The sequence below is a fragment of the Battus philenor genome, unplaced genomic scaffold (genome assembly GCF_028537555.1).
Source record: "Battus philenor isolate CCGP_79_NKW_IND1 unplaced genomic scaffold, ilBatPhil1.0.hap1 SCAF_18, whole genome shotgun sequence".
NCBI classification, from domain to species: Eukaryota; Metazoa; Arthropoda; class Insecta; order Lepidoptera; family Papilionidae; genus Battus; species Battus philenor.
This window is the reverse complement of record NW_027181680.1, coordinates 9,066,653-9,088,324: the sequence shown is the minus strand read 5'-3', so window position 1 is coordinate 9,088,324 and position 21,672 is coordinate 9,066,653. Positions and strand designations below refer to the sequence as shown.

At 32.6% G+C, this 21,672-nt stretch overlaps 1 protein-coding gene across 2 annotated transcripts; it reads right to left on the bottom strand.

Moving 5' to 3' along the window:
• Nucleotides 1–1,133: 1,133 nt before the first annotated feature.
• woc (without children) lies at nucleotides 1,134–20,857 on the bottom strand. Of its 2 annotated transcripts, none has more exons than XM_068763424.1 (20): nucleotides 20,785–20,857; nucleotides 19,878–20,248; nucleotides 18,161–18,417; nucleotides 16,392–16,560; nucleotides 15,338–15,493; nucleotides 14,183–14,341; nucleotides 11,912–13,189; nucleotides 11,518–11,794; nucleotides 9,964–10,072; nucleotides 9,316–9,427; nucleotides 8,538–9,185; nucleotides 7,978–8,145; nucleotides 7,186–7,415; nucleotides 6,446–6,656; nucleotides 5,843–5,968; nucleotides 5,467–5,588; nucleotides 4,880–5,018; nucleotides 4,217–4,316; nucleotides 2,953–3,128; nucleotides 1,134–2,011 (listed from the first exon to the last, which is right to left on the bottom strand). In XM_068763424.1, exons 2-19 carry the CDS (start codon nucleotides 20,200–20,202, stop codon nucleotides 2,954–2,956), a joined length of 4,761 nt encoding a protein of 1,586 aa, XP_068619525.1. In that variant the 5' UTR covers nucleotides 20,203–20,248; nucleotides 20,785–20,857; the 3' UTR covers nucleotides 1,134–2,011; nucleotide 2,953. The 2 variants fall into 2 exon arrangements, with proteins under 2 accessions (XP_068619525.1, XP_068619526.1); XM_068763425.1 differs by having other exon boundaries at nucleotides 20,781–20,838.
• Between the last annotated feature and the right edge of the window lie 815 nt (nucleotides 20,858–21,672).

The window sequence follows — 21,672 nt, the reverse complement described above, 5'->3', positions numbered from 1 at the left end:
AAATAGTTTCGAACTGTGGTATGATCAACTTATAGAACACACTTTCTAAGGAAAATTCAAAAATGATAATCGTGTATTTTTTCTTCAACACGTAATAAAAGGCTAGTTTTATGCCTTTTATTGTATTAGCCTGTTGAGGAGAGTTATTAAAAGAGAATTTTCGAAATTTATAAACATTCGATTTTTTATACCACTGGGACATTAACTAGAATATATATTTGCTATAACTAAATCATCTATGTTCACCCTTAGAAGCAATGAAACTTGTGAATTGAAAGAAATGAAAATATAAAATGCATATTGATTTGTTGACGACTAATCGACCAGTTAGTCAACTACTATTACTGATGTCTGAGCGTAGCCACTCACTAGTGGCTACGCCCATACATCAACAATAGTTACTTTACTATATGATCATCAATGTCAAATCCAGCGTCTAAAGCAAGAAACCAGTAGACTATTTGTGTTACAAAAGCTTATCATAAAGAGATACCAAAAATTTAACAGAAAAAAAAATTAACAAAGCATATATTAGCAGTGTCTGTTAATAGACATTTAAGACAAGTGTCTATTAGAGGCAATAACTTATCAACATTAGTTACTTTTAAAACAGCGTAATATATAACCGTCAATCGCCGTTGTAAGAGATTTTCTTCCATCAAAGCAAATAATTGTACTTCTAGATATTACATAACATTGACAAGATTTTACAGAAATATTTCATACCATCAAAGAGACAAATATAAAACTAAAGTATAATACCTAATACTATATTACTTTTTCTGGAGTGTAGACTATGGATTGAAGCGATGATGATATTCACAACAGATTGTGCTAACAAATATTAAATTTCCAGTGTTAAATCAAATGCCGGCATATTTTTAATCAGTCTGAGAGTGATTTTCTATCAGTTCCATTCACAAGTCACATAGTAGTCGAATTGTCCGTTATTTTCTAAAATAAGGCCAAAACAAAACTTGATAATTGCATGAAAAATTTGAGTTTTATTAGACTGTATGAACTGTCAGTCCGCAAGATATTTAAAACCAACTAGAGGAGATAAACAGTATTAGTTTTGTGATAATTATTAGAAATACAGGGTTTGTAGAAGTTATTAGAAATACCGCATTGTCTAAAAACGAAGGTCTTTGACCAATGAGGCCTTAACGTTGCAGTGAGCGTCCATCGGTCGAAAAGAAGATGTAAGAAGGAAAAATAAAAATCAATGTTATGGGAATCGGTTTTTTATACAGCAGTATCCTTACCTATACCTTACAACTGATGCCGTTATACTTAAAATATAATACGATTCTGACTCTTTAACTAAGCTATATTAATAAAACTTTCTATTTGTGAGAATAATACAATAGTACATCTAATTTATAATAAAAAAATATGAAAACAAAAGTGCGTTTTATCGCAAAACAGTCACCTGGAATTCAGTTACTTAGCCACTAATATGCAATATTGTATTACGTAAATGTAATATTACTTTCACATATAATAATTTCCATCGCTTGTTAGAAAAAACATTTTTAAAGCCAAGAAGTACTGAGTTTCATGTTACTTGGCATTAGTATATACAAAGTAGTGTTTCTCACATAATCACATGATACCTTTAAGTTAAATACGGTCTAATTCCATTGCCTCACCATTCCTTACAAAAATCATAAATAAGAAATTCGACATGTGATATAAAATTGATAGTTATAACCATTATATTTATTATCTGTACATACAAAAACAGTCCCACAGAGCGCTTACAACTATTTTTATAGCAACGGCACAAAAATTAAACAATTGTTATTATCTACATGTAATAAAGTAACAATTGAAAGTCCTTCTCACAGACCGATATACAAGTAAAAAAATATACAATGCTATTATATAAGACGCCTTCAAGTTAGAAACCGCAGGTTTCTATAAAAAAAGTGGTGCGACTGAAGACTTGTTAGGATCTTGGTTACAGCCGACGTGTATTCTAAGTCAGCAAAGGACTTTATGGTGAAATCTGAAAAATGAACAAAATTTAAAACAAAACATTAATAATTTTGTGTACCTAATTTCGTGGCGATGTTTGGAGGAGGCGTATACCGTGCAGTGGATGTCTATTCGTTTACATGATGATTATGATGATGATTAAACAAAAGCTTTCACTTGATTTTTAAATTTATAATTCGTTAATATGCTTTGACAAGACATTATACAGATGGTAAACAATAATAAATATTTAATATGTAGTATTTGAAATTTTAAAACACTCTTTCTATATTATCATTGGTTTATTTATTATATCTGAAACCATTCATTTTTGGAGGAGAGTATATAGATTAATTGCTAGTAAGTAAGCTATATATTCATCCTATTTAAAGTTTTACACCTATAACCATCACATATACATATATAGAGATTACGATCGAGATCGGCCTACACTTGAAGGCAGGACTATCTGTTATAATCCGAATTCAAATCGATGTTCAAATTTTAAATCGAAGGAAGTATAGTAAATCAACACAAAAAAGTATTTATGACTGTAGTGGCCAGTAATACAGAGCGTTCTTATTTGAACACTATTAATGCTTTGCCAACAATTTGGACATACAATACCTTTTGCTAATTATATAGTTTAGTACAGAGGTCGGCAATCTTTTGAGTTGCAAGAGTCCAATATTACTATTTACAAAATTTTAAAGATTTAAAGAAGCACGCAAATATTTAAAATTAGTTTTTATTGCATTAACTGCCAAAGGTTTACTACAAGATAATTTAGACACTACAGGTGTGTAATATAGTGCAGTTGCTCACAAACGTGGTATGAAGCCTTCTTTTTTAATGTTTTGTTATGTATATATATATATATATATATATATATATATATATATATATATATTAATATTCTGTTCAACTAGTATAGAAGTTTATAGAGAACAAAATATTCTTTATATTTTTTACCTTAGCTGGTGAGGAGTGCAATGTTAATCTCCTTAACCATTTTGACGCGGTGCAGCATTTTGGCCAATGCGGCTCGACTAAGTGGCTGTGTGGAGTACCAGACAGGAGAGTCGGGCACGCACGACCTCTCCGGTTGCAAGTAGAACACGTCGTTACGGGTGCGCACCGATTCTGGACTGGTGGATTTCATAGACATTTCAATGACAAAGCAAAATGGCTTTATTGTATAACGTGATTATAAACATCTATAATAGTCAGCTTAAAATTAAGATTACGTTAGTTCATGAAGTGGTAAACTCAGTGAGTTTTGTAATTATTTTTGATTACTGTATAAACCAAAAAATATATATTTAATTAAGATTAGAACAGTTCATTTCTAGACATCTTTTTTGTTAACATGTTGTGAAATAGATGACATGCCTTATTGCAGAGTTTGTGCTTATAAATTTCGTAAATTTACTAACACATTAATTTTTGTATCACTTGGTAGTTTGGTATAGAATCGTATACATTGCTGTATATTGCGCAATGAAATTCTTCTGGTTAAGTACCTATTTAAACTATTTTACATATTATTTTTCTATCACATTTACACACCTACATATTTCTATACCACTATAGAATGAACGGTAAAGAATTCCTTTAAGGCATTAAGTCCTTTGCAAGTATAAAGAGTGAATATATGAAAAAAACTTTTCTCCAAAGGAGAGGGTACACATTACTGGTCCAATGCTGATTTATGAATATCACAACTATTTTACATAGTGTTTCAAACAGTACCTATTGTACATAGTGGCAATATTATGCAATGTATGCAAAATGCTGAGAAACGAATGTGAAACTTGTAGTCATAAGTCCAGTAACTAAGACCACTGATTAATTTTTTTTAAAATACAAAAACTATCTTCTATATATTACGAGATTACCACTCTAGTCAATTTACTTAAAATCATTAGTACAAAATAATTGCAATAAAGTAGAATAATATTGGTTTTTCGTAACATGTAAATCTATATAATTACAAAAGTAATTCCTTAAATTATATTCTTTACCCAAATATATAAACTTTTATGTTAAATTTGTTTATAGAAGAAATTTAATTTCCAAAAATAAAAAACCATAACTTAAGAACAAATAACCGTCGCATTTAAAAGAACTTGCAATTAATTATGCCTTATTTGTTCTGGTCGGTTTTGCATTGATAACATTAAAAAGGTAATATATAATTTCGGTATTTACTTTTAAACAGGAGTATGTGTCTTACCATTTTGAAATGTAGAATTCATATAATTTAACCGGACAGCGTAGTGGATTTTCTTCATTTTCTTGCTGTTCATAAACTTTTTTCTTTCTTGAATTTGCTTCTGTAAGTACGACGAATTGCATTTTAAATTTGGGTAGCAAATATGTATGTTTGGTTTCAAAAACTATACAGAGCTATTTTTTTTAAGCTTTGAGTCAAAAATAATACCAAAATAAGACCAATTAAATACGAGAATGGTTATATTTTAAGTAGAGAATATATCCTAGTATGCTTCATGTCGCTGACAATGGGCCTTATAAGAGGGCTTAAGGCCATCCATATAGCAATGAAGTGAGCTATGCTCGGAGATCTACGACCACGACAAAGTCACCAATGTAGCTGAAAAAATTACTTGTTTGAAGTGGCAGTCAAACGGCCATATGGGTCCAAAAATTCTCAACCAACCACGAGCCGGTAAACGTGGTGTTGGTGGGCCGACAACAAAAGACCGATTATTGTGATCGTCTTTCAAGGTGGTTTATGTCTTGCAGTGGGTGACATGAATGAAGAAATGAATATTTCTTGAAGGTGTAAATGTGACACTCTGCTGCATTATCGTCTCCTTATTTGTCATGAATAGTAAATATTGTTAAATTAGAAAAATATAAAGTACAAGCAACACACCTAGTGCCGATTGCGGCGGGTAGAAGCGCAGTAACACATTCCTCGAGCCAGGCATCTTGGCCTGACCTGGCTGGTTCGGATTTCGTTTCCAATGTTTCATTATGTGCGAAAAAGACAGCTGCATATGTTCTTCAACAGTCTACAATAGTTAGTTCATTCTTTTTGTAATACAACAACAGATTAGAATACCTATGTATGTGGGATTAATGTATCTAATAAAATAATCAGAGATTGAATAGTCAGATACACATTTACATAAAGTTAAAATACTTTCAATTAATTAAATAATTAAATATTATCCAGGGATGAGAACTAATGAGAGACGGCTAACTATACAGGCTTGTGCGAGTGTGCCATCAAACAAGACCTGCTGTGCAGCAATAGACACAGAGAATTATTACTTTTGTTAAATTATCTATTAATGGCTAATTAAAATAGCCCCTATAATGTCTATGCCAAAATTTTCTTTTTGGGAAATTTTCAACTAAATATCCCATCTTAAGTTATTAAATCAACATATATATTTTGGCTCTAAATACAGATCTTAATTAATACCAACCATTACTTAAACAAGACTTACTACTTACCACTAAATTAAAATGTTTCGTGTTGAAAAACATTAGTGTAGATAAAAGGACGTGAGGAGAATGTGCACCTAATTGCTTGCTTTCCCATAAATGTTCTTCTTCCACTCTTGTTACTATATATTCTGTGGAAAATATATCATCATTATTACCATTTATTAATTTCAGCTATAGAATGCCCACTGCTGGACATAAACCTCAACCAAAAAAGTATCTCAAATAGGAAAACACGTAAAATAGGTATAATTAAATATTTTGTTAAAGGCGGTAGTTGCTGCCTACAGCCATTATGTCCAGAGTATTCTAAGATTTAATCTTATATATATCTTGCAAAGTATAAATAATGATAAGTTTTATAACTGCTCAAATAAATACTCACGTGAGTCATTATACAAAACTGAGAACTTTCTCGCAACTTCATCCAAGCAATCTGTAAATTTCTCGTAATATGGATCCGTGAATATATTGTCTATCCTGCCATTTTCGAAGAGATATTGTTGGATTCCTGTAAAAAATGAATGTATATTAAAATAAACCTGAACGATTTCTTTTCAAATTCGAAAATTGGAGGTTCTCAGACTTATTGGCCATGACTGAGGCTACTACATTTCTATCATATGCCCAAATTTAGACAAAATGTGAACATTAGATCTGACTATGGAATATTTGTGTGGAGACTAAATTCCAAACAAGAATTAATATTTTTTAGAAAAAAAGTGAAAATTTATTGTACCTTGGATGGATGACAAAAGAGTAAAACCGGTCAAACAAAAAGATGATTTTATCTGTCTGTACTTTTATAACTATTCTCTGTCTATTGAAGTAAAGCCAACATTCTTCAATATTGGAAACTTACAAGTTGTGAATCCACATTTTCTATTTATCATGTCTACGTTGAATCTCACCCTGGGAGCCCACTTAGACTGTTTTGGGAACTAAGGATCTAAATAAATATTCGGAAATAAAATGACGTTGAACTAACCTAACACCAAATAGTAAATAGTATCCGGTGCATACTCGCTGCCGTTGGGCTTCCGCACCTCCTTGACAAAGAGGCAAAGGGAGTAGTTGAGTTCGTCGGCCGTCAGCTGGAGGATCTCCGATTTGAACGGCTTCCGGCGCACAGAGCTCTTCTCTATCTCCGCATTCTTTGTCATTACCCACTGCTTCCACGCGTTCACACCAAACGTGTACTGCAATTTCATTAAGTATGGTATTAATTGTTAACTGTAATTTTATGTAATGCTTGATTCCTTTTTGATGGTTGCTGTGGAAAGACTTACAGATATAATCATTCTCTGAACAATCTTCTTTTGCATCCAGGTTTAGCTATGGTAAAGTAGCTACCTGTTACTAAGAAGATCAAGGGAAAATTACTACAAGAGAGAAGTATCTTATGCTGCATAGACAAAATTCTAACTACACTAAAAAGTTAAGTACATGGAGTCAACTATGCAGCTGAACACAGAAACAGACAGCAGTCACAGATTCTCTCAGACTAGTCTTAGAGATTAAGTCATATAAAATGCTAAGAAATCTATTTTTGATGATTTGTTAAATTAAGGAGAATATTAGTTATGAAAAAAAAATCAGTTTTATAACGATTACGCTACGGTTTAGTTTTGTTGTTTATCGCACTATGCGGCACCCGTGGCTAGCGGTAGGACTAATTTATTGAAGTGGCATAGTGATGAGATACTATGTGCTGGAATGTGAGAGTACCTTGAGGCACATGTTGGCGTCGGGCTTCTCCTGCGGCTCGCGCGGCGGCTCGGGCGGTGGTGGCGCGGGCTCGGCACGGCGCCGCTTAGAGCGCGCTGGGCGGGGCGGCGCGGCATCGGGAGCGGGTGCGGGCGCACGCTTTCTCGGCGCCGCCGCCCGCAGCGCTGCCACCGCGCGCTGCTGTTCCAAAACCATCATTTGGTGCGCGTGCATACCCTCACCCTCCAAACCTTTTAAACAGAATTAATATTCAAAAAATATTCAAAACATCTTTATCAAGTAGACATTTACGTGACCTTTTAAATCGTCCATTATTTTAACATTATGAGTAGTAAGCTGCCACTGGCTTAGAATGCTGATTTGTAGAGAAGAGCCGGCCAAGAAACAAGCAGTAGCTTATACAAAGGCTGTTTCATAACTATTCGAATAAAAAAAATTATCGGCAAATAAGCGCTTTATTCTTCCAATTCTTTAAATCAATGTTACAGTAGGTTCCAGACAATGTTTTATTTAAACATTTATAAGCAGTGATGATGTCATAGAATTCAAATAGGGGTTCTTACTGGCGTTCTGTGATCGTGAACAAGTCTTAAACAAGTAGAATACAATAAAACTAAACTTGGTTATTACACAATCATAATCATTATCCTTTTCAGTCGCAAATCGTCCACCGCTAAACATTGATTTCCAAAAGGACTGGTTTGAAAGTGGCCTGTGTCCAGCGTCCGACCTTAGCAATACTTAAACCAATACCCTATTATCATCTTATTTACTTAAATTTCATCACCTTACCTGGCATACCCGGATGTGAACTCGGCGTGATAGTATTAGCAGTCATGGCTGATTCCAGATCAACTGGTTGATCTTCATACTCCGTCGCCATTTTCAACGCCATCTGGAGCATGTCTTCGCCAAACGCATTGTTTCCATCTATTCCAGCAACTGGACTGAAGCTTTCCTCTGTTAAGATAATAAGTTAATTATAAAACACTTATTACGTTCAAACCTGTTTTACAATATTTGTCCCCTTAACTTAAGAAAAAGACCGCTCTCAAAAATTGCCACGAAGACTGGTTTTGCGTTGCCCACATTAAGCGACTTTCCGCGACCTTGACTGTCGACGATTATTGTCTACCCTACTTGCGCGTGGTCGCCACTTGAAACCTTTCCGGCCTCAATGGCATGTCGTGGTCGCCTGTCACTGAAGTAGTAACTGTTGTGTATTTTTTGTGATTTGTATTTGCATGTAATATTATAAACTTTGTAGGTGATCTACAATAAATGAAAATAAAATCCACTAGGAAATGTAATATAACCAATGAAATAAACTTAATAAGAATAAAAAAAAATACCGTTTTCGTCCTCTGTGTCAGAATCGCTTTGATCTTTTTTCTTATCGCCGGCCACCATCTCCGCCATCATAAGTAACTCTGCTTCAAAGGGATCGGTTGGCATTTTGTCGTGGATTTTGTTAATTTCCTTCATGATGCCCTTGGCCGAATTTCTCGTGGTGGGAATAAACACTGGAGTTGGAATAGGAATCGGAATTGGTACGGGTACCGGAAATGGAAGTGACCACATCGCACACGGTACAGGAACATAAATTGGAACTGGGACTGGTATTAAAACTCTTCTTTCTAAACTAGGATCTGTTTGACATTCTTTTGTACAAGGGTGAGGACGACAGGACACACCTTTTGATACCATCATTGGTTTGGACATTGTAGCTTTGTTTGCAACTTCATGAGGGGGTAAGGTTTTTACGATTACGTGGTTGTAAACTTTCGGTGGTGGTGGCGGTGGTGGTGTAACAGGTTTTGGCGGAGGAGGCGGAGTTTTAGGAGCTTGAGGGGGCTCAGGTTCGGAAGCGGCGGTTTGCGCCGCAATGCGTTTTGATTTCCCACGTGTTACTGATGGTGTTGAAGGAGCGGGTGCTAATGATTTTACATTTGATATAACTGGAAGACCAGAAGAACCCCTTTGTTGTGATTTTGATGTTGCTGAAAAAATATTTATTAAGTCTGTAATTCAGTTTGCAAAACGTTACAACAAGACTTATTTGTATTGGTATAATTTGTAAACAACCCACATGCAAATCAATGCTTTCTGGGTAGCAACAATAAATCTTACCATTATTCTTAGCAGCTGTTGTATAAGTTCGTCTAGGTGCACCAGTTGGCACTGCTTTTGTTTGTTCCACAGAGTCTCCTGACATTATAGGAGCGTGTTTCGAATATTGACCCTGCAAAACATATGGTTCACTAACATAAATAATGAGTAAGTTTCATTATTCCATATACAACTATTTTATTATAATGATATATAAAATAACAATCACAAGAATATTTCAAGTTAGACATTTGTTTGATTTTGTTTATTTTTAGTTAAGTATATAAACCTAGGATCTATAGATGGGCCTCTTCGGCTACAGGTTAAGTAGACAGTATCCAGCTTCTACTATTACTACATTCCAATTCAGCGACTGAGATCTATTTCATTTTCAAAAGTAATGAGCGCTAACAAGTATATTACATTAGAAAACTACATACAACTGCACTATTACAAGTGGTCCATACCAAAAAAGAGGAGCAGAACTGCTTGTGAGACCATGTTTGTATTATTACTGAGGTAAAACAAAACTACATCTACCTATAACAGGGCGACCAGTTTAATAAAAGTTAACAACCATTCCGTTCTAACAATATACAGCTTCTCATAGAGATATTACTGATAAGCTATTATGGTATAGAAAGAAATATTGTATGTGTAAGTGAATACCTGAAAAGACATGACACATTGGTAGGTACAGAAGTTCCTCACAGTTGCATCAGACATTGTTAAGTGATACTGGGCCAGTGATGTACGTTTGCACATGTCACATTTCGTTCTGAAATAATGAGAAGTTTTTAGATAAATAATAAACTTAAAATAATTATTGTAGTTTTGTAGCAAATTATCAATAGGATGTTCATAAAATATGTTCGCGCTAAGGGGCGACAGGGCGATTGAACAGGACAGGTCGAGAAGTTCTAAGAGCAGTTATACTCTTGGACACGTGAACCTCTTCTCTTACCAATCTGGCTTAAACCCACAAGCTACATTCACTACACTTGACAATGTACCGATGATCTTCGAGACAAATGCCTGTTCGGATTAGTATGACCTTCAAAAAGATCAAGAACAACAAGGCGCCAAGGAAGGATGGAACTATTGGTAAGCTTCTGGAGACAGATGGACGACCAGTCTTGAAACGACTTTCAATGTCTTCATATTGTTCTTCACGAAGGCAACACGTCACAGGCGTAGCATAGGAGTGTCGTGGTGCAATTCTTCAAAAAAGGTGATAAAAAGCGACTTGCACGTAGGTTTAATGACTCCCAGCCATCCGAACGCACCAGTTTCGGAAAATATTATATTAGAGAGCATACACGGACGCTGCGGCATACAGAAGACTGAAGAGTATAAAGGTCATGTTTGGCGTTTGTGGACTATAACGCAGCCTTCGATTCAGTGGAGACTTGAGTTGTGCTGCAGTCTTTCCAAAGGTGCCATATTGGTACCTTCAAATGTTGAAGTGCTTGTTTAAATAAACCATCATGTTAGTATGGCTTCAAGATCAGAGTAACCAAGCCATTTGCAGAGAAGTGTCAGTTAGGTAGATTTTGTCTTTTCAAAATTTTTAACCGCCATATTGGAAGATATTTTCAAATCCATGGACCTGGAGGATGGAGTGACCTCAACATCAACATAAATGGCAAATATATAACTCACCTTCAGTTTGCTGATGCTATAGTTAAATAGCTGAACCAAGGAATATATGGGTACAGTAGTTGATGATCTCAGTAGATCCTCCTGACAAGTATAAGACAAAGTTGATGTCTAATATGTATGTTATACCTACTCAAAAATGATTTTATGGAAAGCAGTAAAGGAAAAACTGAATTGTGAATGTATGAAACAGATACCTCCTGTTATGAGTGCAACAAACTACACTTAATGGACTCAACTAGAAAATCTAAATTTATAGTCTCTTTAAAGCTCCTCTATCTAGCACCTGCGACACTCCTCACAAAACATTGTGTCATTCACAATAGAACAAAACACTACTCTCTATATCACAACACCCGATCTTGCATGGGCGGCCGCCCGGTCCATTACCGCGAATACGCTACCATCCCAATCTACAAGCTTTTTACTACATCGTATACTCGGTTCTGAGGACACTGTAAAGGCCCCTGGGCTAACAGCATCAACTCCAACCGAAACCAAGGAAGCTCTAATCTCTGAAGACAATGAATATTTTCTAAAATAAATTTAATCACTATTGCCTACCTTCTAGATGAAACAGCATTAACAGACACTTGATATAGATTCAAACAATTGAGTGAGCACATCAAAACCACTTGGCCGTTACTTTGGGAGCGTCTGATCATGTCGAAATTGTACTTTTTCACTTTACACCAGTTACACGGCACTATGTGCCGGGAATTACTGATGTATACATTCATACATGATTTGGTGCAAAAACATAAAGGATTTGAATTTTCATATATTGTAAAGCATTTTGTTAGTTTTCTTTCAAAGTATTTTTTACACCAACGACATTGATCTGTAAAACAATACTACATATTAATTTCAAAGGTTTTAAAATAAATATTTTTGATTTTAATATATTGTTTTAAATAAATATTTTATTTACTACATTTTACAAATAAATGATACTAACCTGGAAAAATATTATTTACAAACTTGAAAGCGGCAAAACAAGGATCTGAACACAACCTTTGTGAAACATTATCACTGACTGCCACTTCTATTGTTGTGGGCTTTTGTAAAGAACATACAGCACATTTGGCCCAAATCGGTTGAGGAATTGGATTTTTACTCATCTGGTCAAATTTTTCAACACAAACTTGCGAACAGAAGTCCTTAAACTGTCCTTTGTCACCCACAGGTGCTAAGAATCCTTGATGGCCAGTTGAGATATCTCTTTGACAATAACAACATATTTTTAAACCTTTCTTAAACTCTTCTAAACAACCTGAATTACAAAATTGTCGAATGTCATAGCCAAATCTTACACAGTACTTCCCTAAACTAGTATGCTGCACATTAATGGAGCAATTAGCGCACTGGGCGCCAATTTTGTTCTGATACCTTCCCAAACAATATTCGTTACAAAAGTCCATTGTTTCCCAGGTCAACATCTTCTCTTCAGAATTTAATAGCAAGTGGCACTGTGAACATGATCGAATAAATGTGCGATCTCTTTCCTCTCTCGCAGCCTGGATCATTTGTGGAGTTTTTGCTTGTATTTTATAAGCTTCATCTAAATACTTGTCTGTGGCATTACTTATAACTTTTAGTTTTAGCAATGGAGGGTTAGTTTGCGTTGTGTTAGTCTGTGCCTGCCTCCTGGGCGTCTGTCGCCTCCTTACCGAATACCTTCCATTTTCGGAATCGTTTAGTGTTTTTATACAATTGTGGTCACATATTGAGTGTAACTTTCCATACCTAAACATATTGTACTGACATTTTTTTGTTACATTACACACCATACATTCAGCAGTTTTCCTTGTTATCTCTTCAACCATTATTATCCTTCTTCTTTTAAAAACATATTTATCTCTTTCGTCAGCCATCATGCTATGTAAGCACTCTAATGAACAGTAAGTAGTATGTTCTCCATCAAAATTGTAGTAAAAATAGCAGATCTTTTTTTCTTCACACTCTGAACATATAAATATCCGCGGTACAATTTCCTCTATAAGATATTTCTTGTGAGCTACTGTGTATTGATTTGGATGTTCTGATTGGTAATTCTTGACACAAGTTTCGCCGCAAATGTAATTCTCGCCGCCTTCTTTAACATTAAAACGGTAAGAACAAGAAGTTTCTGTCTTACACTGAGCACAGGTTGCAGTGCAGGGACTGATTTCTTGTATTGTGTTACAAACAAAACTCTCTTCAGTTCCTCCTGACTCATCATGTTCGTTTTCTTTGTCTGTAAAGAAGCAATTAATCATTTAACATTTTATAAAAAAAAATTATACTACATGAAGTTTATTGCAGTTTTATTATTTTCTATGATAAACAATGAACTTTAAAAGGAAAATGTTCAACATAGTTGAAAAAAATTATACAGAGCTATTAAATTACTGTTTTTCCAATATGGGACCTACACCCTACAGGGGGGCAATTCTTAGGTGGATTCAACACAAGTTTAACCATTTCGCTCTAATATAAAAAATAAATATGTTACACAGGAGGCGTAATAATTCTAAAAAAGCTAAGGCCATGGCACATGAAAGGTTAAAAAATACTGAATTGATTAATGTCAAATAGTTTGTCTATATGAACTATGTTAATTCTTAACCATGATTACTAAACACAACCATAATTACTACAGGACAAAGGTTTTCTGTTAATAATATAAATTGACAATTATGTATTTTAGTCCAATGTTAATAGAGACAATTTAGATATTGTGTGTGAAATAGATAATTAATTAACTTAAAAATTCTTATCAGGGTTTTGTCAAAATATAGAAAAATTTACTTTTAACAACTTTTAAGTAACACATCAGTCGCTGGAAGTTGCTGAATGGGACATTGTGGCGATCTTTAGGAGGGGCCTATATGCCCTGCTGAGGGTGTTAATCGGTTGACTTGATATAATAGTGATGATGTGCAGGCCTATTGAACAGTTTGGTTATAGTATATATATAAAAATAAACTATATATGTATATATATATATAATTTATATATGTGTACATATATATAGCTATAATTAAGTTTTTGATTTCTTTAAAGTAAGGATGACTAAATTAGCCTTTTAAGAAAAATTTGTATATATCTAATAAGCCTAATTTTTCGGACAAGGAGTTGATAATTCTTTATAAAATTTCGCTTTACTTTGATTTATTTACTATTAATTAAAACGTCATGACAGTAATAATTTTTTAGATAAGTAAATGTTATATTGAAATATGCTCACCGCCATTTTCTTGCGAAGCATCTTCTGTGTCGCCTTCAGCTATATGTTCTTCTCCCTCACTATGTGTGGGGTCTTCGGTACTATCTCGCCTGTCTTCCTCCTCAGAAGGTTTACTTTCTTCCTTGGGCTGGTCTTGAAGTTCTATTGTTGATGCAGATACTGAAAATTAATAGTAAAAGTTTTAGACATAGTGCTAATGCTTTCTTGAGAATATGTTTCTGTACTGGAACATTAAAAACCTTTGTAATACATATATTTGTGAAAATATTAGACCACTTTTATCTCTTTTTTATAAAAAAAATTGCACGCTTTTTCATCATTTATCTTAGAGGCTGAATATTTTGATACATAATTACTTATAACTATTGGATTATTATGGAAAGAAGTTTCTATGAAAGAAATCCTGGACGAGAGCAGCTATGCACCTGCTTTGTATGCACTTGTACACATTCCACTACACATGGGCACAGCCTCTTGGGTAACATATAAGATGATTAATTACTCATTGAAGCCGCCTCCATAAATTCTAAGCGAAAAATTACTAAACGCTGATAAGAGTCAAAGACTAGAATTCGGTTGGAATAAACTTTTCTCAGAGAAGAGATTAGCTAAGAATGGATTTTACGAAATGCCATCCACTAGGGGCATTGAGGGAGTGTTTATTAAGTTGGGCGGTTAAGTGTGTAATAGAGATTTATATAATCGACGTGTCAAATCAAATGCCTTGTTACTTTAGATTAAAACTTGATGTATTTTAATCAAAATCCAAGCAAATAGTGTTATATTTTAAATATACAGATAGTTTTTTTACATCAATTATGAGAACTGGTCAGTTTTAACACAAATTTGGTCTGAAAGATTATATGTTCTTATCATAGCCTGGGCATCAACACGTCATTTACCTACTGTATGTACATAAAAATTGTAAATATAAAAAAAATCGAGATCTCTTTTAACATAATGTTGAGAATAAAAATAAACTTAGTTAACCCACAATTAAGCTCTATAAACTGTCTCAATCATTTGTAGGTATGGTATACAATTTTATAACAAAGTTTTCTTTTTTTAATACTAATATATATTTTAATATACAATTTAAAAGTATAAACATCAAATTACTGCATAAAGAAAAATGTATGTAAAAATCCTCAAAACCTTCTGCTAGCTTTCTTTTTTCAGCCAAGGCTTTCTCTGCTTCCGCTTTGTCAGCATCAGAGATCTCCCGTTCAGTGTCCGGGAGAAGGCACACCTCCTCATCAGCGCCAGGTTCTTCCCCTAGTTCCACAACTGCATTATCTTCTAATGAAGCATCTTATGAACGAAAAATTATCAAATTAGCTACAAATGTTGTAAATGCTTTAAATATTTAAATCAAAAGTTCCCGAATTTGATGCTATCCCCTCTAGGCAAATGGGCAATTTGCTATAAATAAATTACTATTCTTATAAAGAAATATTTTATCTTGATCAGTTTAAAAAAGATAAACATATTTTTGTTTGTTTAATTAATAATAATAACATGTGTGGCAGCATAAGCAGAATTAAACGGAAATTTTTATATTGTAATTATTGATAAATAATAAAGGGGCATAAAAAAGCTTAATTAACTATTTTGCAAAAGATTTTCATCTTGTAAAGGTTTAAGATGGAATAAGGTTCTTATAAGTTAAGAGAATATGCTCTTTCTTACATTTTAATAGAAACATCTTCAAGGAATAACCAACATTAGAAAAGAAAAGACTAATTATTTTATGAAATTGAATTATGCATTAATATAATTAAACACATCCAAATGCTTTTAAGTTTGTAATTATTCATGACTCAAGAGAATAAATAACAAGAGCCTCACTAGTTTCAGTGGTTTGTTAACCAGAACATAGTACATAATTGCAGCAGACACAAGTTTCATACATTTTAATGTTATAATTTTATTACAATTATGTTTGACTTAGTGGTCATATAGCCAGAAAAATGAAGACTGATGAACTCGAAAAGGAACAACCAGGAGGCCACAGTCCCATGCTTTGGTGTGATCATGTCCGAACCCCGCTCTACCACAATAGTCAAAGCCATACACAGCGCCAAAAATCGGTAGAAATAAGGTACATAGAGCACTACAAACTTTTCAAAATGAATATAAGGATTGTCAGTAGTGAAGGCAGAGCAGGCACACCAGGCAGAGCTACTTGTAAAAGAGAATGTAGTAGTACCTGCTGGATGTTCATCATCATCATCCCGCACCAGATCATCAGCGGGCTCATCAGCATCATGCTCATCCTCTTCATCAACTACATTTACAGTTGCTTGAGTAGCTGTCTCATTGGTTTCAGTTGTAGAATCGCTTCGTTCTCTCAAAAGAGCATCAAATGGGTCTAGTGCCTGGAAAAGTTTGAGTTTTTTTTTTTCTTTAATAGCAAATAAACATTATGAATTCTTTCTGGCCAAATTAAAATGTAAAATTTGCATTGTTTATGCAAACATCTTTCCTTACTGCAATGAAAGCTATTAAAATTAAAAATGTATTAAAATTTCTCATGCACATTTTGTTGACCTATTAAAGTTTTTTGTAAAGTATTATTCCCTTACCCAAATACAAAAAAAGCCCTCAGAGCTAATATTAATAATGTAAAGCATTTGTTAAAGGAAATTTTCTGCTGAAGTAATATTTTGGTCTAGATTTGAATTTATAAATGAATGTTAATATACACAGTTGATCAGGGATTTGTTAGAAAGTTTACAAGGCTGCTACACCACACGATTTTAGTAATAACATTATGTTAGTGCATAAAAATAATGATAAAAGAAACTTTTTTTAAACTTTCACAAAAGTGGAACTGGAATAGTATTCACAAATAAAATTATATTCAATTTTTATTACACTTTTTTTATACCAGAAAGTGAAAGACTTAGTTGAAAAACTTGTGATTACAGTTCATGAAAATTTAAGATGACAAAAGTTCATAAGGACTTTTTATAGAAAGATCTCAGGAATCCCAGGATGCCATTGGAATGGAGAAAGATACTGCACCTGCTTGTGTATTGGTAGAGACTACAAAAATAATTTGTGTTGTGTACTTATACCAGGTTATTGGTTATAGACATAAAAACTTTAAAGGGGTGAATATATAGCACATTTATCAGAAGCTTTAAAGCTTTCTTTATATTTCCAATAAACCTATGTAAAGTGATCAGTGTAATTTATTGTTTCTTTTGAAATAGAGGACAGTAAGTCAGGAGTCAGAAGTGACAGGAAAATTACTTTTAACAGTACAAAAACAGCTGATATAGACAGTATAACTATGGTTTTTAGTAAAAACATAGTTAACTGTCTTTTGCAGAGTAAACACATAACATATGGTTGTTGAAAAGTAGTTATTTACAGTAGATAAAAAAGTTAGTTGTTTTAGTTTGTTTGATGGTGGGTATAAGTACAATGAAATGGCACAAAGTCAGTTCTTAGTTGTTTGTATGTTGTATGCTGTCAGTTGAATATAAGAAGATTATTTGAAATTGTATTAAAATCACAGTGTACTCAAACATTTTTGTAATATCTAAGATTATTAATACTACTGATATTACATAGCTAACATTGAATTTTCTTTTTCAGCTAATTTTTCTGTTATAATTGTAAGTAGTGTTATATATTTGTATTTATTGACATTCATTAATATAATTGGTTAATGCATACTTGTAAGAAATTTATGTATATTGTACTTAGAGTAGATTAACTTAATAAAAAGTGAGTTTTGTTTCAAACCTTTATTGCCTATATAATTTTAGATAGCAAATGAAGTATACACTCAACCATTAAAGCTTATGAAGGCATAACAAATCACCATACATAATCAAACTCCATAATTTCTTAACTAAAAATTAACTGTAAGTAAATATGTACATCTAAATATCCAAATATCACTCTTAATGTGACATCACCTTCATATTCCATTTTTATTTTAGTATAGAGATCAACTTACAGTACCTGTGTATGATCTTCTTGAGGCTCATCAATTGAAACATTAGGTGCAGTTTCAAATTCCGGTTTTCCTACTTCATCCCTTTTTTCATCACCTTCTTCATTGTCTATACTATCAATAACTTCCTTATTGTCTTCTTGTGATGTACTTTCTGCTATTGTTACTGAGACATCTTCATCTACATGTTCATCTTTATCAGCTACAGTTTCTTCTAATTGGTTTAATCCTTTTACTAATTCTGTGTCGGATTCTACTTTATAATCTGAAATCAAAGAATTCGCTGGTTATTCCTTCTAATAATAATGACTAAACTCGATAATATACATTTTATCATGAAAAATGTTGGATAACTTTTTATTTTAAAAATAAATAGTGAATAGTTAATTGAGAAACTCTAAATAGCTGCTTATTCTTCTAGTCCTCATCTGTGTGACTGACTTGGAAGTGTTTCTAAATGTAATGACGAAAATATTTGCATAAATTGATCATGTAGGAATTTTTGAGAAAAAAAAATTGTCCTAATATCTAGGGTAGGCAAGCTAGGCATTTCTATAAATCACATGTTCATTATAATACCAAAGAAAGCTTTCATTTCACATTCCATAACATTTCTCCAATGTCTCCAAATAGAAAATTTTGATATTTTTCTTCTACATTGAATAACATTTGCTATTTAAGAATTTGTTTCAGCAACAATTTCACTTATCAACTCATAAAAAACAGTTGCATTTCAAATTGCTGAAATATAACTTCATGCCTGGCTGCTGGCCTGCTGGCATTCCGAATTGCTGGAATAAAACTTCATGCCATGCATTCCGAATACAAGGGTTAATTAAATAGGTATTATTTTGATTAGAATACTTATAAAACTTAAAGTTGGGTTATGTGATGATGAATTTAAATTGACATTTGTGATCTTAAATTCATCATCAAAGTGGCTTGCATCCAGCCTTTCCCAACAGCTTTAACAAATATCTCTGTCCTTATGGGCTTACATTTTAGGCTGTGCTTCCTTAGTCCGCACTCCAAAACATTACAACTCCAGCAGCCATATGTTCTGAACTTTAATTCCAATAATTTTATGGTCTTTATTATTGATTAATAATTGTAGTACTTGTGCTTAATAGTCTAATAATAAAATAATAAACAAATGTGTAAAATGACACAATTATAAATATATCATTGATTTAATATTTGATCATTAAAACTTGTAAGACCATGTTATCCAGGGGTAATAATACCAAATAGATTTAAGAATTTAAATAGTAATGTTTTTGTAATTTATGATAATCAGTTATTTAAATAACAATTATTCTACTTACAAAATAAACAGTGGCCAAAAACCATATTCCCTTTTTTGGTGTTATTGCCCCCAAAATAGCACAGTCTAGATGTAAGGAAATCAACATTAATTTCTGAAGTAAAGCAGCATATGGGTATGCATCAACAGCAACCTCTTTGGGTGCCATCATTGCACTCATGCCATCTTCCTTCTAGAGCTCCATTGCAAACTTCTGATTGAAAATTAATTTTATACACTTATCAGCAAATTTTTACCTCAGAAAAGAGTCCTTATTTTTTTTAGTTAAAAACCCCTCAAGTAATATTCAAAAAGATTACCATAACTTTGTAAAAAATAAAATCATGTCACAAACTTTACTTTCACCCAGGTTCATATTTATCAAGTATAAAAATGTATATATAAGCTATATCACAGTTTACCTTGCATTGCAGCACTGTCATTCGTTTCATTATCTAAGCCTGCTAAATTTTCTTTACTGGATTCCTCATCCTCAATAGCACTTTTAGTTTCACTGATATCTATATGGTTTGGAAGTACAGTCAAATTATCTACATCATTTACACTTTTTAATTCACTTTCCTGGTCTTCTACTTTATTATCAACATTTTCACTAGTTTTATTTACATCCTCGCAAGTGTCCGTTTGTTCTGCCTTTTCTATATCACTTTCATGAACGCAGTCCACGTCTGTTTTTGTATGGCATTCCGACGTCGTACTATTGTCCGAAACGTCTTTTTCATCCATTTTTCCAATCTTATTGGAATAAGTAACATTAGAGTTCTACATATATCTGAAATAAAAAGGAATTATTTACATACTGCATCACAACAAACTGATAGCACCGGCTACTATTTTTAGGTTATATTTTACCAGGAATTTACTAACATTTTCTATAAAAAAAAGTAAAGTACTGTAATGGCACTGTTAAGTATTAAATGTATGCTTCAGGGTTTTGTCTATATGCAAATACAAATATACCATATATTTGGCTACAGTTAATTACAAATGACGGTAAACGTAGATGCTAGATCTAGCCACAATCCCGCGCTTAAAGATGTTTTTTTTTATTCTTATAACGTATAGTCAGAAATACAAAGGACGATAACATTACTTCATATTTATTATTCTAACTTGCACAAATTAATAATGTTTATCATTTTAAACATTTTTAAGTATATTACATTTTGAATACCTAACAAATTTCTTTGTAAATAGCCAAAGTAACGGTTTACTATGTGAGACAATTTAAACAGAGAACTAAATGCAATTTATATACATTTCAAAATAATCAAATATAGTTTATTGTTGAAATACAAACGTACTCACGTAAAAGAAAATATAATAGATCACTCGAAAGCACAACAAACGTCCACCATTTTGGAATCACCTATCTTTGCAATTTATTGCGGATGTTAAAGTTTGAAACAAACTAACATCTTATAAATGATAAAACAATAATTTAACATAATTATAATATAACTTATTTCTTAAATTAAAATAAACATCGATATTTAGACAGCCAATCTCGCTTTTGCGGATTTTTATATTTTAATAGATTATAACATGATCAATGTAATGAAAATTGGATGTCAATGTTGGTAAAACATGACGCTTACACTAGAAGACTAATAAGGTTTGTACAGACTTATTAAATGTCTTCCAGAAAAAACTTTTTACTAAACATTTTGCAAAAGAATATTATTTAAAAACCGAAAACAATTATTTAATTGATATAATTTAATTCAAGTAATAAATAACGTATACAAAAAGTAAATGTTTTGTTATTGTCTGTAACTAACTTGTAGTAACTTGTCATTCATATCACTATCGTCAGTAATTATTATAAATAAGATTTTACCCGAATACAGTATTAGTAATTATTAACTCTATTAATTTATAAAAAAACAAACAGTATGCGACTGAAAGATAATCAACTTTATTGTTATTGGTAAAATATAAAATAAATTTTGGTAGCAAGCGAAAAAGTTTATCGTCTTTTGGTTAATTAATTATTTAGTTAAAATAAATATTGATAGTAATGAGATATTTTTGCCATAAAATATTGTTAATATCAATTAATGTTTAGAAATAACATCATAATAAAAGTTTTTTCGAGGTTTATAATACAGATATTTGCAAAGATTTAACAGTTTATTCCTTTATTTCTAAACGAGTTATTAAATCTGTTTTCATTACATTGTTCGTTTTCACTAA